Genomic DNA, 16,179 nt, shown 5'->3' with positions numbered 1-16,179 from the left:
GGCCAAGAGTCCATCTTGTTTTTCATGGCGATGGCAATATCCACAGTCTGTAAGGAAAGCAGTGAAGGGAGTTGCTGACATTCAAGTTGATTTTCATTCTCTTCTTCAGGATGTTCTGGAGTACAAGAAAAAGCAAAGGCCTCAGAAAGTGAGGATGCTTGATGGAGCTGTGAAGACAGTCATGATTGATGACTCCAAAACTGTTGGTGAACTTCTCGTACCTATCTGCAGTAGAATAGGTTTGTATTTCACCCTTTCACTCTGGTCGGAAGGCTGACTTAATGTTCAGTTCAGCTTGGAGTGCATTTGAGAAGCCATTTTGTCTGCTGGACAAGTGTTCATGTACTGCTGATCCAGTGGTGCAAGTGATCTCTATGGATTTGGCCTTCAAATGGCCAACAAGGTTTAAAGCAGTCCAGATAAACAGAAAGAGAACATCTGCAAATGCTGACTTGGTCAGTCAGTGGACGGGGACAGGAGAGTTACAACAGGTCAGGAAAATCTGACAGAATATCTCATGGTCTCCCTGCCCTAATACTGAGATTCTGCTTCTCTCTGTCCTTCACATTACTGTGTGTTCTGGTGTCTGGATCTATTGTCTCCCCATCACTTTACCAGAATATGGCCACTGGACAGTTCTCCTGATTCTCAAGGGTCCCTCAATTGGATTTGACATTCTTGCCTGGATCCAGCAGTGTAATGTAAGTAGAAATGAAAGGCTTGCATTTTCATAACATTGGTCGTGACCTCCACGCTCCCTACACTCCCCGAGAGTGCAGTCATTGCTGCAAGGTAAGAAATGCCACAGCCATTCACCGATAAACTCTAGTCTGATGAAGCCCAGCTTTGTTGATCGTTCTGGGATAAATGTTAGCCAGGTCACCAGAAACAAAAGACTACTTTGTTGAAGGGAGATCCACCTAGTCCCCCATCCTCCACCACACTCGCTCTGACACTGAACTGTGTCTGCTTCAACACCTGCTTCCTCCAGTCATAGTGGCAACTCCGTGGGCACGCGCTCTGCCTTCCTTCCGTGCAATAACTGTAATGGTCGTAGTTTTAATCTTATTCAGAGCCCCTTTGTCAATTTTTATTTCCATTACGTTGATGACCTGGTTGGGTATGCTCGCTGAACTACAGAGAACCAGAAAGGATTATTGTCTTTGCCACCAATTTGCACTTGCAATCATCTTCACATACTCCATATTTACATCTATTTTTCAGGGGATGGTAGTAAATCGTCTGCTGTAGTTGATGAGGCTCCAAGTGGCATCTCATCTATTTCCCATACACCTGCTCTTGCCCCTTCTCTCCTTTCTCCTCTCCAACCAGAGCAGTGGGAGAACAACTAGCCCCTCAAACCTCATCTGTCATTCAGTAAGGTTGTGGCTGATCTGTCAGTTACAGCTTGGAGGGACAATACCTTGGTGGTTTAGGTGTGCCAAACGTAGGCAAGTGGGACTAGCTTGGGTAGATACCTTGATCACTCTGGATGAGATGGCCCGAAGGACCTGTTTCTGTACAGGATAATTCTGTGATTGTACCGCCACAGCTCTGTGGGGAAATAGTCCCAAGAATTTACAATCCTCTGAAGTTTTTCCTCCTCATCTCTGTGTGAAGTGAGCAAAGCTTTATCCTGGGGTAATGATGCAGCATTTCAGATTCCCCCACCTGAACAGACATTCTCTCAGCATTCACCTTCTCAGCTCACTGGGTGGAGACTCTGGATCGGCTCATCCTTTCTTCTTGCATCACCTCCATCCCAGGAACTAACGCTGGAAACACCCAGCTGGTTGGCCCACATCGATGTAGAGAGAAACAGAACTACTGTTTCAGTATGTCCAACGCTTTCTGTGTGCAGTTGTCTGTGCTGCCTTCAGCACAAGTAGATCCTTTGTTAAATATGCAGACCATCGTAATCCAGGTGCAGTCCCACCAGAGTCCTGGAAAGTTGTTTATTTTATAGCTATTTGTTTGTTTAGAAATACAGCGTGGAACAGGCTTTTCCAAACCAATGAGCCGCCCTATTTAACTCTAGCCTAACCACAGGACAATTTATAATGACCAATTAGCCAACTAACCCTGTATACCTTTGGACTGTGGGAGGAAACCAGAGCACCTGGAGGAAACCCACATGGTCATGGGTTGGACGTACAAACTCCTTACAGATGGTGCTGGAATTGACTCCGATGCCCCATGCTGTAATACGATGATGCCTCCTTTGTGTTAAAGCTTCTCTTGTTCTGTGTGGTACTCCCTGCAATAATTGTCAGGATTCCTAAGTCTTCCCAATTCCCAACTAAATGGCTCCTAAGGCGATTATTGGACAACCACCCCTCCCTGCAGCTATTCCTTTTTTTCTCTGCACCCTTGGCCCTCCCTGCAGAGCAAAGCTGAATTGCCAACTTTCTAATTCTGACAAAGGCTCTTAGTTTGAAATGTTGACTCTTTGTCTCAATGCAAGTGCTGTCTGACCTGATTGGCTCTGGCCTGACGAAAGGTCTCGGCCCGAAACGTCGACAGTGCTTCTTCCTATAGATGCTGCCTGGCCTGCTGTGTTCCACCAGCGTTTTGTGTGTGTTGGTTCTGGCCTTGTCTGTTTGAGACAGAGAGGAGCTAGGGAGATCTGCATGATCTCCCAGGCTCTTCCTCGTATTAGTTCCTTTACACCTGACAGCACTTTGACAGTGTAGTGCTCTCCCTCCACCTGCAGGTCTGGAGTGGAGACTTCTGACACGCGTGGTCTCGCTGCAAAACTGCCACCATGTCACTCTTACGGTCTCTCACCTTGTACCTGGGTTGATGGTATTGCTTTGATTTCAGGCATCACCAACTATGAAGAATATTCATTGATCCAAGACATTATTGAAGAGAAAAAAGATGAAGGGACTGGCACGCTGAAGAAAGATCGAACCTTGTTACGGGATGAAAAGAAGATGGAGAAGTTGAAAGCAAAGCTGCACACGGATGATGACTGTAGGTTCATGGGGGCAGTCAGTGCACTTCTTGTCGTCAGAGTTATTGGGGCTTAGGGAATTAGCAACAACGATAAACTGATGTATTTACTCAGAAGAAAGAGTACTCCAACCCAGATGTCCTTGTCTAAAGCTGAGGTTCACAGACTGGGTTCCAGGTACCCCTTGTTTAATGGAATTGGTCATAAAAAACATTGGAAGCTCTGATTTGAAGCTATGTTGTTTCAAGCAATATATCCTTTCAAGATTTTGTATCTTCTGCCCAATGGAGAGGGCAGAAGAGAGAATATTGCTAGCCCCTCCTTCCAGTCTGGAAATCGCAAGTTAGGGATGCTGTGGCAGAGTGGCGATGGGATGGGGATTACAGTTGTGGAGAGGAGTCCTCCTTGGAGCAGAGGAGGTCTGCTGAAGGATGGAGAGGTAGGGCAGGGTCTGCTGAAGGATGGAGAGGTAGGGCAGGGTTTGCTGAAGGATGGAGAGGTAGGGCAGGGTCTGCTGAAGGATGGAGAGGTAGGGCAGGGTCTGCTGAAGGATGGAGAGGTAGGGCAGGCTCTGCTGAAGGATGGAGAGGTAGGGCAGGCTCTGCTGAAGGATGGAGAGGTAGGGCAGGGTTTGCTGAAGGATGGGGAGAGGTAGGGCAGGCTCTGCTGAAGGATGGAGAGGTAGGGCAGGGTTTGCTGAAGGATGGGGAGGTAGGGCAGGGTTTGCTGAAGGATGGAGAAGTAGGGCAGGCTCTGCTGAAGGATGGAGAGGTAGGGCAGGGTCTGCTGAAGGATGGAGAGGTAGGGCAGGCTCTGCTGAAGGATGGAGAGGTAGGGCAGGGTCTGCTGAAGGATGGAGAGGTAGGGCAGGGTCTGCTGAAGGATGGAGACGTAGGGCAGGGTCTGCTGAAGGATGGAGAGGTAGGGCAGGCTCTGCTGAAGGATGGAGAGGTAGGGCAGGGTTTGCTGAAGGATGGAGAGGTAGGGCAGGGTCTGCTGAAGGATGGAGAGGTAGGGCAGGCTCTGCTGAAGGATGGGGAGGTAGGGCAGGCTCTGCTGAAGGATGGAGAGGTAGGGCAGGCTCTGCTGAAGGATGGAGAGGTAGGGCAGGCTCTGCTGAAGGATGGAGAGGTAGGGCAGGGTCTGCTGAAGGATGGAGAGGTAGGGCAGGGTCTGCTGAAGGATGGAGAGGTAGGGCAGGCTCTGCTGAAGGATGGAGAGGTAGGGCAGGGTCTGCTGAAGGATGGAGAGGTAGGGCAGGGTCTGCTGAAGGATGGAGAGGTAGGGCAGGCTCTGCTGAAGGATGGAGAGGTAGGGCAGGGTCTGCTGAAGGATGGAGAGGTAGGGCAGGGTCTGCTGAAGGATGGAGAGGTAGGGCAGGGTCTGCTGAAGGATGGAGAGGTAGGGCAGGCTCTGCTGAAGGATGGAGAGGTAGGGCAGGGTCTGCTGAAGGATGGAGAGGTAGGGCAGGGTCTGCTGAAGGATGGGGAGGTAGGGCAGGCTCTGCTGAAGGATGGAGAGGTAGGGCAGGGTTTGCTGAAGGATGGAGAGGTAGGGCAGGGTCTGCTGAAGGATGGAGAGGTAGGGCAGGGTTTGCTGAAGGATGGGGAGGTAGGGCAGGGTCTGCTGAAGGATGGAGAGGTAGGGCAGGGTTTGCTGAAGGATGGAGAGGTAGGGCAGGGTCTGCTGAAGGATGGAGAGGTAGGGCAGGGTCTGCTGAAGGATGGAGAGGTAGGGCAGGGTCTGCTGAAGGATGGAGAGGTAGGGCAGGGTCTGCTGAAGGATGGAGAGGTAGGTCAGGGTCTGCTGAAGGATGGAGAGGTAGGTCAGGGTCTGCTGAAGGATGGAGAGGTAGGGCAGGCTCTGCTGAAGGATGGAGAGGTAGGGCAGGCTCTGCTGAAGGATGGAGAGGTAGGGCAGGGTCTGCTGAAGGATGGAGAGGTAGGGCAGGGTCTGCTGAAGGATGGAGAGGTAGGGCAGGGTCTGCTGAAGGATGGAGAGGTAGGGCAGGCTCTGCTGAAGGATGGAGAGGTAGGGCAGGGTCTGCTGAAGGATGGAGAGGTAGGTCAGGGTTTGCTGAAGGATGGAGAGGTAGGGCAGGGTCTGCTGAAGGATGGAGAGGTAGGGCAGGCTCTGCTGAAGGATGGGGAGGTAGGGCAGGCTCTGCTGAAGGATGGAGAGGTAGGGCAGGCTCTGCTGAAGGATGGAGAGGTAGGGCAGGCTCTACCACACAGGAACGATTGCAGCCAGAGGTCACTGGTCAAGGAGCCTGAAACAGTGAGAGTGCTGTGATGTGTGCAGATTCGCAGAGGCTGCTTCCCCTTTGGAGGTTTTAGAATCAGGCTTGTTCCCTGAGGATAAATGATCAGCCGTTCAGAGCTGAAATTAAAACGGATTTCTTCACAAAGGTTGTAAGTCTTCAGAATCATTTCACCCCAGGACTGAGAGCTGAGACTGATGGATCCTAACTTTTTTCAGAATCGAGGGCTGTGGGCACAGAGCAGAAACAACAAGCCTAGCGATGATACAGAACGCCAGAGAAACTTCTGATGTATCTTCTGGTCTTAAAGGAGGGTGTTGGTGTAACACAGGAGACTAATTGGAACTCATTCAAAGGGTCGTACAGTGTAATGGGTCGGCAGTGTGGTTTTTGGGTGTCTGTGCAGAGTTAGTTGTGAAGGTGCTGCCTGTGGTGAGTGGCGTCCGTGGTGAGTGGTGTCCGTGTTGTGGCTGGGATGAAGTGTGCGGGTGGCTCATGATGTTTCTGTCTCCGGCAGTGAACTGGTTGGACCACAGTCGGACGTTCCGGGAACAAGGTGTGGATGAAAATGAAACCCTGCTGCTGAGGCGCAAGTTCTTCTATTCCGATCAGAACGTGGACTCCCGAGACCCGGTGCAGCTTAACCTGCTCTACGTTCAGGTAAAGGGTGCAGCTTAACCTGCTCTACGTTCAGGTAAAGGGTGCAACTTAACCTGCTCTACGTTCAGGTAAAGGGTGCAGCTTAACCTGCTCTACGTTCAGGTAAAGGGTGCAGCTTAACCTGCTCTACGTTCAGGTAAAGGGTGCAGCTTAACCTGCTCTACGTTCAGGTAAAGGGTGCACCTTAACCTGCTCTACGTTCAGGTAAAGGGTGCAGCTTAACCTGCTCTACGTTCAGGTAAAGGGTGCAGCTTAACCTGCTCTACGTTCAGGTAAAGGGTGCAGCTTAACCTGCTCTACGTTCAGGTAAAGGGTACAGCTTAACCTGCTCTACGTTCAGGTAAAGGGTGCAGCTTAACCTGCTCTACGTTCAGGTAAAGGGTACAGCTTAACCTGCTCTACGTTCAGGTAAAGGGTGCAGCTTAACCTGCTCTACGTTCAGGTAAAGGGTGCAGCTTAACCTGCTCTACGTTCAGGTAAAGGGTGCAGCTTAACCTGCTCTACGTTCAGGTAAAGGGTGCAGCTTAACCTGCTCTACGTTCAGGTAAAGGGTGCAGCTTAACCTGCTCTACGTTCAGGTAAAGGGTGCAGCTTAACCTGCTCTACGTTCAGGTAAAGGGTGCAGCTTAACCTGCTCTACGTTCAGGTAAAGGGTGCAGCTTAACCTGCTCTACGTTCAGGTAAAGGGTGCAGCTTAACCTGCTCTACGTTCAGGTAAAGGGTGCAGCTTAACCTGCTCTACGTTCAGGTAAAGGGTGCAGCTTAACCTGCTCTACGTTCAGGTAAAGGGTGCAGCTTAACCTGCTCTACGTTCAGGTAAAGGGTGCAGCTTAACCTGCTCTACGTTCAGGTAAAGGGTGCAGCTTAACCTGCTCTACGTTCAGGTAAAGGGTGCAGCTTAACCTGCTCTACGTTCAGGTAAAGGGTGCAGCTTAACCTGCTCTACGTTCAGGTAAAGGGTGCAGCTTAACCTGCTCTACGTTCAGGTAAAGGGTGCAGCTTAACCTGCTCTACGTTCAGGTAAAGGGTGCAGCTTAACCTGCTCTACGTTCAGGTAAAGGGTGCAGCTTAACCTGCTCTACGTTCAGGTAAAGGGTGCAGCTTAACCTGCTCTACGTTCAGGTAAAGGGTGCAGCTTAACCTGCTCTACGTTCAGGTAAAGGGTGCAGCTTAACCTGCTCTACGTTCAGGTAAAGGGTGCAGCTTAACCTGCTCTACGTTCAGGTAAAGGGTGCAGCTTAACCTGCTCTACGTTCAGGTAAAGGGTGCAGCTTAACCTGCTCTACGTTCAGGTAAAGGGTGCAGCTTAACCTGCTCTACGTTCAGGTAAAGGGTGCAGCTTAACCTGCTCTACGTTCAGGTAAAGGGTGCAGCTTAACCTGCTCTACGTTCAGGTAAAGGGTGCAGCTTAACCTGCTCTACGTTCAGGTAAAGGACACCAGAGCAAGTCGGAAAGCCCATTCAGGATTGTGTTTAGTTTGTCTGAAGCTATCTGTGTTCACAGTCCCAGTGCAGCCTCTGCCACACAGATGTGTCCTGGCCATGTGTTCGCCATGACACGGTCATATTGCATTTTGGGCTGGATGCAGTTTCTAGCCCCAGGGCCTCTTGGGGTTTTAATTTCTCGGTGAAGACCAGAACTATCAAGGTTGTGGAGATGATCAATTGGATTTTCTCTCACTCCTCCAGGAGAGGTGGAATGAGAGCTGGGACTCTGCCCAGGCCGAGCTCAAAGCTCAACCCAGAGAAGTGGACCTCATAGCCGGTCTGAATGCTGATACCCCGAAGGGTAACTGTGCGCAGTGGCGGGTGCTGCTGGTGCTGGAGGGTGACAGGAGCTCCGACATTCCACATCAACATCTGAAAGGCTTGAGTGTGGACTGCTTGACAGCTATTGGCTGTCAGAGCTTTAGGCAGATGTGGGAGCAGTTGGAGACTCTTTGCTGCCCACCTACGTTGTGAGGCAGCTGCCAAAGATAATGAACTCACCATGGTGGTCCCCATGAAAAGGAGATGGAATCGGTTGGTAATCTCTGACCTGTGGTGAGTTTCAGTGTCACCATTGCTGTCCCCTCTCCCTGCCCCTCTGGAGCCAGTTTCCCTTACCATGAAGTGGACTGGGATGAGTTTATAGCCGTGGCTGACTGGACATGCATTTTTCTTTTTCACAGGCACGGGATGATATTCTGAACGGGTCACACCCAGTTTCCTTTGAGAAAGCCTGTGAGTTTGGTGGCATTCAGGCCCACATCCAGTTTGGGACCCACGTCGAGCACAAGCACAAGGCTGGATTTCTGGAGTACGTCTGCTGTGGTATTGATGTGTCTGGGGTGGGGAGTGAGGGAAAGTCTGTGATTGGTGGCGGTTCTGTGTTGTCACTTAGGCCCATGCTGATGAGCAGACGGCAGGGAGGGGCTGGTTAGTCGTAGGATGGAGAGTCGGGGTGGGGGTCTTCGACTATGGGGCTTGGTTGTGGAGGATGGAAGCTCGGTATGTGACAGGAAGACAATAGAACACAGAACAGCACAGGCGCCATGGTCGTGTAGCCGTTTGCTGTTACAACTTGGGGCGTTCCGGAGTTTGGGATTCAATTCCGGCGTTGCTCTGTAAGGAGTGTCTGTGTGTCCTCCCCATAAAATATGTGGGTTTGCCCCAGTGCTCTAGTTTACTCCCACAGTCCAAAGGCATACTGGGCAGGCTTGGTCATTTAAAATTGTCCCGTGATTAGGTTCGGGTTCGTCGGGGTTGTGGGGTTGCTAGGGCAACGTGGCTCGGAAGGCTGAAAGGGCCCACTTCGCACTATTGCGCTAAATAAAATAAATAAGCACTGGCAGGCCATTCAGCCCACAATGCTGTGCCAACCTTGATGCCAGTTTATACAAAATGTCCTCCTGTGTGTCATCAATATCCCTCCATTCCCTATCGTATTCATGTGTCCATCTGAAACTCCACCACACTGCCTGCTTTCCACTGCTACGCCCATCACAGGCACCTCAACAAACATGCATCTCTCTTTGTCTTGAAACTTCTCTCGAACCTGTGAAGCATGTTCTCTGGTGTTTGACAGTTCTACACTGGGGAACAGACTCTTGTCTGTGCCAGTGGGTTCCCAAACTTTTTGGGTTACCACCCCCTTGGCTTCCAAACCGCAGCACCTTTCCCTTTCCAGCCGTAACATAAAAACTATAAGGAGTTTTGATTTACAATGCACAGTGAAGGAAAATAGGAACTGCAAGTTCAAAGTCGTGACAAATAATTGCAAAAACTATTCAAGTCTATTTTAAGGTACAAATATTACTATTTCTTTATTTAAATACAGTAAAATCAGTTTTCATTGACAATTTTGGAGTGTACATTAGTAGTCCAACTATTCACGACTTCTTTGCTTTTCCCCTCAATGAGAGAGATGGGTTTGGTGCAGTGTTTGCAGCTTCCCCACATCAGGCTGAATGTCACTCAGGAGTCTCAGAACCCCGCATTCTGTCATTCGCAGTCTGTTTTTTTTTGTTCTAAAAAGAGTTGGTCGACTATTCTGAAACCGCATTCCATTGAATATGATGTTGCAAAGGCAATAAAGAACAGCTTGACCTTTTTCCATAGTGCAAGTTAGCGTTCAGAGATTTCTTTCCGCAGCCAAGCTCCTCGTGCTTTTTTGAAACTTGGCTTCAGCTCAAAGTCATTTTGTAGCGAGATCAGTTCTTCCTGAATGCTTCTTGTTAATTCCTCCTTACAAGTGTTTGGGAATGGTTTTATTACCCAGTCCGGAATTTGAATTGAGAGAAGATCTGACCATTTCATTTCCTAATTTCTTAAGTAGTTAATTTCTTTAATTAAGCCTGTAATTCCTTAGCTGCCCCCTTGCTACAAGAGCCCCCCTCCACCATTTCTTGTATCTTTATCAACCCCTTAGAAACTCCCACCAGCCCCAGGAGTGGGGGGATTTCCCCTGCTTTGGGGAACAAAGACTCTATCCTTCTGTGCCTCTCATAATTTAAAAATCCTCTCTTGTTGCTGGGGAGAACATCCCAGGTTTTCCAACCTTTCCCTATGACTCATGCCCTGTAATCCATGTAGCATCCTATAAATCTCTTCTGCCCCCTTTCCACAGTCCTTCCTACATGGGGTGACCAGAAAGACACATAATGCTCTCTGTACTGCCTGTCTAATGTTTCATATAACTGCATCACGATGTCCTTATTCAACACCTCTACCAATAAACTATTGATCTGGACCCCAAGTTCCTCCTGCACCTCAATGATTTAAACGGTCCATCATTAATATGTTCTTCTTTCATTTGACGTCCTGAAGTGCAGCACCCTCACTTGACAGGAATAAACTCCATCTGCCCTTATCTGTAACTGAGCCATGTCCTGCTGTATTCTTTGCTAGTTCTTTACACGGCCCATAACCCTGCTAGTGTTATCTGCCAGCTTGCTGATTCACTTATCTACATTTTCATCCAAATCTTTGCTATGCATCACAAACATTGGAAGTCTCTGTATGAATATTTGCAGAACACCAGCAGGCAATGACAGCCTTCCATCAGTATTCTCTGTCTTCTCTGGGCAGGTCAGTCCTGAATCCAGATTTGCAATTCAGCCTAGATCTCTTATCAAATGCCTTACTGAACTGCTTTATCCTCAATAGGCTCCCTTCTCACCTCCTCAAAGACTGAGTCAAGTTTATAAGGCATGACCTGCCCTGCATAAAGCCATAAGCAGACCACGCCCAACCAAATGTGGATAAATCTGCTCCCTCCATATCGACTCCAGTAGCTTCCCTACTTCTGATATGAGGCTCACTGGCAAATAATTACCTGGATTATTCTCGAAGAAAGGCACAACATTTGCCACTCTCCAGTCCTCTGGGATCTAATCTGTTGCTAGTGAGGAAACAAAGGTCCTTGTCAAAGCCCCAACAATATCCTCACTTGCTTCTTTCAATATCCTGGCATGTAAACCACCTTAATCCCAAAATTCCCCCTCCTCAGTCACAAAATGTCCTGGTACATTGGCGGGTCCCACCTTGTTTTCGGTGTCCTCACAATCCTCCTTCAGGGTAAATATCGACACAAAGTGCTCCTATAGTATCTCAGCTGCTTGCTCTGATGCCAGCCACAGGCTGCAGGGAAGGATTCTCATCCCATCTAAGCCTTTTGTATGTTCCAACAAATACTGAAGTCCCCTCAGTGTGCCAATCCTTTTGTTTCTGCATCCTTCTATAATCTGTCTCCATTTCTGCTACTGCGCCTCTCTGTGGCAATTGGAGGCCTGTTTATTAATCCCAGCAGTCCAATTGTAAGCTCCTTGTTTCTGAGCTCTAGCCAAATTGCCTCAGTGAATGGGCCCTCCAGTGTGTACTCTTTCGGTCTCTCCTCCACCACTTTAAACCCATTACATCAGAAGCAACAAAACTTAGGAGCGTTGATATGCCACTGGCCGTCATGCAGCCAGGTCTCTGCAAGTTGAGAAACAGAAAACCTACAGCACAATACAGGCCCTTCGGCCCACAATGCTGTGCCGAACATGTACTTATTTTAGAAATTACCTAGGGTTATCCATAACCCTCTATTTTTCTAAGCCCCATGTACCTATCCAGGAGTCTCTTAAAACACTCTATCATATCCTCTTCCACACCATTGCCAGCAGCCCATTCCACACACTCACTACCCTCTGTGTAAAGAAAAAAAACTAACCCCTCTCTGTACCTATTTCCAAGCATCTTAAAACTGTACCCTCTCGTGCTAGCCATTTCAGACTTGGAAAAAAGCCTCTGACTATCCACACAATCAATGCCTCTCATCATCTTATACACCTCTATCAGGTCACCTCTCACCCTCCGTCACTCCAAGGAGAAAAGGCCGAGTTCACTCAACCTATTCTCATAAGGCATGCTCCCCAATCCAGGCAACATCCTTGTAAATCTCTTCTGCACTCTTTCTATGGTTTCCACATCCTTCCTGTAGTGAGGCGACCAGAACTGAACACAGTACTCCAAGTGGGGTCGGACCAGGGTCCTATATAGCTGTAACATTACCTCTCGGCTCTCAAACTCAATCCCACCATTGATGAAGGCCAATACACCATATGCCTTCTTAACCACAGAGTCAACCTGCACAGCAGCTTTGAGTGTTCTATGGACTCAGACCCCAAGATCCCTCTGATCCTCCACACTGCCAAGAGTCTTACCATTAATACTATATTCTGCCATCATATTTGAGCTACCAAAATGAACCACTTCACACTTATCAGGGTTGAACTCCATCTGCCACTTCTCAGCCCAGTCTTGCATCCTATCAATGTCCCCTGTAACCTCTGACAGCCCTCCACACTATCCACAACACCCCCAACCTTTGTGTCATCAGCAAACTTACTAACCCATCCCTCCACTTCCTCATCCAGGTCATTTATAAAAATCACAAAGAGTAGGCGTCCCAGAACAGATCCCTGAGGCACCCCACTGGTCACCGGCCTCCATGCAGAATGTAAGTTGGAAGGTGCTGGTTGGGGCTGCAGAATGGGCCAATCTGATGAAGTGGGTTTCAGGATCACAGACAAAGTACATGTGTGCACAGGAACACAGCATCCATCAAAAAGCCTAAATATAAAATGTAAATCACTTTATAACAATTTGGATAAAATCTGTGCACTTTAGCAGAAAGTGATCAAAATGGCCAGAGTGTTACTACGCTGAAGTAGTGAGTGGAGTTGTGCAGGTCGGTTCAAGAACCGAATGGTTGAAGGGATATAGCTGTTCTTGAACCTGGTGCTGGACATTGGCTTTTTAAGGCAGTATTTCCTGTAGGTGTTACCAGTGATGGAGAGGGATGTGCCCATGATGTGTTGGGCAGAATTCACTACTCTCAGCAGCTTCTTGTGTACCTGTTCATTCGAATTGCTATACCAATCCACGATGAGGGCTTGGGTTTGGTTACAGGGCTGGAAGTGGGTAGGAGGGCTGTGGGAGTGAGTGTGGATTCAGGTTAAACACTTGTAGGAGTATTACAGTTGTGACCTTGGTAGGGGAAGGGTTTGTGGGTGTGATGGGAACTGCTGAAATTGACTGGCACTGGCTGCTGACTCTAACACATCCACTCACTGTCTTCCAGTCTGAAGGAGTTTCTGCCCAAGGAATACATCAAGCAGAGAAATGCAGAGAAAAGGATATTTCAGGTATAGAAGCTGCTTCATATTCACTGAAAATAAGTTTTCAGGAAGTACTTGGTCCGATCTGTTCCAGCTTGCTGGTCACAAAGTGGAACTGAGTCTTGGACAGCAGTCACCTCCCCCAGCCACTGTGTGTGTCCTGTACCCACCATCATGTCCTGCTGCCTGTTCTCCACTTCCCAGCATCTGCGTCTGTGGGCTGATTGGAACATCTGCAGTCACATAGAGTCCTGATGGTCTTCCCTTGCTGATCGTATCAGCCGCCAGTCCACCACAGCCTTTAGACGTGCTCCCTTTATTCAGTCCAAGACCACTTCTGGCTGCTGTCTCTCCACTGAGGCCCAGCACTTCCTCTTTTTCTTTTTTTGCTCAGTTCCTCTGTCTTGGATGCACTGGTTCCATTTCCAAGGATTTGAGGTGTCCTTCCTTTTTCAGAAAAGGGGATATCCCCCCCCCCACTGTTTATGATGGAACCTTGAACTGCATGTCCTCTATCTCCCACACTTCATCCCTCACGCCACCCCACCGTTTCCCCAGACACAACGGGGATAGGGTTCCCTTGGTCCTCATCTTTCACCCATTCAGTCAAGTGATTCCACTAGAAGCCACATTTTCCCTTCTTACTACTTGCTGAGGGAATCATTCTCTGTGACTGCCTGGGCCACTCCTCCCTCCGCCATTGATCCCCCTCCATCCCCAGACTCTGAACCCGTGTAGCCATATGAGATGTAACACCTGGCCCTCCACCTCCTTCCCCACCACCATCCGGAGCTCTAAATGGCCCTTCACATGCCGACCCCCGGTGTAAACGATTGCATTTACTGCTCCCAACGTCGGTGAGGGTATCTGGGTCTGGAGTACCTCTGCTGTGGCCATCTGGAACTCCCAGTTGCCAGACGTTTCAACTCCCCTCCCCATCCCCACGACGGATTCTGCTTTATGAATGGAGCTCTTTGCCTTCCGTACTCGGGCATTCAGCTTCGAGAGTTGTAAAGTCGAGAAGGGCAGCACCCCACTGTGGAATATGTGAGAGGGGCGGGCCATGCATGGGAACCAGAAAAGAGAATGCAGACCTTATCGTTGTGTGACGTGATCAAAAGAGAATGGCCTCTCAGCTCCTGTTTGTATTCCACACAGTTCTCTGCCACTCCTTAGTTTACATTTTGTGCTTCTCCTTATTCTGCATTTTTCTGTGCTGTGCCGAAGGGTTTGGAGCCTCCTCTATGTGGTTTAGGGTTCCACAGCTTCGCTATTTTAGGTAGAGATCTTCCAAAATCCCTACGTGTTGTCTGTTGTACGTTGAGGGCCCCTGTTGAGCGCCCTAATCCCATTCCCCATATTTCCCACAGCCATTCGGATCTCTGCAACTCCCTGGGCTGTGCCATTCCCGGGCACGGTGACATATGTTGTGGTTTATTGCTTTGTGCCAGCAGTACATTGCAGAACATAAAAACAATTACAATAAAGTTCAAAGTACACTTATGTCATTATATGGAGCCCTGAGATTCGTTTTCTCGTGGGCATACTCAATAAATCCGATAACCATAATAGTGAATGAAAGTCTGCACCCAACAGGGCAGACAACCAGAGTGCAATAGACAGAAAACTGCAAATAGAAAAGAAAGAAAAAAGAATTAATTAGTTATTAATCAAGCAAGCAATAAATATCACAAACATGAGATGAAGTGTCCTTGAAAGTAAGTCCATAGGTTGTGGAAACAGGTCAGTGATGGGTCAAGTGCTGATGCAAAAGCCTGATGGTTGAGGGGCAATAATTGTTCCTGAACCTGGTGGTGTGAGTCCTGAGGCTCCTCTACCTTCTTCCTGATAGAAGCAGTCAGAAGAGAGCATATCCTGAGTGGTGGGGGTCCGAGATGATGGATGCTGCTTTCCTGTGACAGTGTTCCATGTAGATGGAGCGCTCAAGGTGGAGATGGCTTTACCCGTGAGATACAATAAGAAATAAAGTCAATAGATAGTGAAAAAGAGGAATAGTGAGGCAGTGTTCCTGAGTTCATGGGCTGCGTAGAAATCTGACAGCAGAGGGGAAGAATTGGGGAGATCATGAACTCTCTGAAAGCAGATTGGACCCATGGCACTGGGGTTGTGAAACAACTACACTTCCTGGAGCACCACCACTTCCAGCCTCTCTCCCTGAAGCACCACCGTTCCAGCCTCTCTCCCTGGAGCACCACCGTTCCAGCCTCTCTCCCATCATGCACCACCATTCCAGCCTCTCTCCCTGGAGCATCAACGTTCCAGCCTCTCTCCCTGGAGCACCACCGTTCCAGCCTCTCTCCCTGGAGCATCACCGTTCCAGCCTCTCTCCCTGGAGCATCACCGTTCCAGCCTCTCTCCCTGGAGCACCACCGTTCCAGTCTCTCTCCCTGGAGCACCACCGTTCCAGCCTCTCTCCCTGGAGCACCACCATTCCAGCCTCTCTCCCTGGAGCATCAACGTTCCAGCCTCTCTCCCTGGAGCACTACCGTTCCAGCCTCTCTCCCTGGAGCATCACCGTTCCAGCCTCTCTCCCTGGAGCATCACCGTTCCAGCCTCTCTCCCTGGAGCACCACCGTTCCAGCCTCTCTCCCTGGAGCACCGCCGTTCCAGTCTCTCTCCCATCATGTTCTGCCTTTCTACATGAGTGGAAAGCAACATGCGGCAGATTCCTGAAGAGGCCACAAATTTACATCTGTTCATAAGCAGCTGGTGTTTGTTGGTTCATTCAGTGAACAAGGAGATTAAATTTTATAATTTTGCTTCTCAGGAACACAAAAACTGCGGGGAAATGACTGAAATTGAAGCAAAAGTGAAATACGTTAAGCTGGCCCGCTCACTGAGAACCTACGGGGTGTCGTTCTTTTTGGTGAAGGTAGGAATTTCTCCTGTTTACATGTATTTACATGGCTTTCAGTCACTCCAGGTTGGAAACATGTCTGCCCACAGCTCCAGATAGCCTCATCTCCTCCTTCTACATCAACCATCCAGAGGAGAGGCTCTTCATAGTGCCAGAGGACCTCTCCTGATCTGGAACCCACAACATCTAGATGTGGAGGCTTTGCATCTCTCGCTGGTCTGCCCTCAATCACCAATGTTGTTTGATTAAGCATTCTTCCTTTGTTTACACAATCCATTGT

The 16,179-nt window shown here is 49.1% G+C and overlaps 1 protein-coding gene across 4 annotated transcripts in view; it reads left to right on the top strand.

The window, feature by feature from the left end:
- Window positions 1–16,179, top strand: part of tln2b (talin 2b) — a 353,394-nt gene that overhangs the window by 130,360 nt on the left and 206,855 nt on the right. For all 4 annotated transcript variants that reach the window (XM_073024834.1, XM_073024833.1, XM_073024835.1 and 1 more), the window contains exons 5-10: window positions 110–239; window positions 2,824–2,976; window positions 5,734–5,876; window positions 8,048–8,175; window positions 12,985–13,048; window positions 15,810–15,914. In XM_073024834.1, the coding sequence (XP_072880935.1) occupies window positions 110–239; window positions 2,824–2,976; window positions 5,734–5,876; window positions 8,048–8,175; window positions 12,985–13,048; window positions 15,810–15,914 (723 nt within the window). The remainder of the gene's footprint in view (window positions 1–109; window positions 240–2,823; window positions 2,977–5,733; window positions 5,877–8,047; window positions 8,176–12,984; window positions 13,049–15,809; window positions 15,915–16,179) is intronic.

Source organism: Hemitrygon akajei, chromosome 21 (assembly GCF_048418815.1).
Source record: "Hemitrygon akajei chromosome 21, sHemAka1.3, whole genome shotgun sequence".
NCBI classification, from domain to species: domain Eukaryota; kingdom Metazoa; phylum Chordata; class Chondrichthyes; order Myliobatiformes; family Dasyatidae; genus Hemitrygon; species Hemitrygon akajei.
This window is presented reverse-complemented; position numbering and strand designations above follow the sequence as displayed.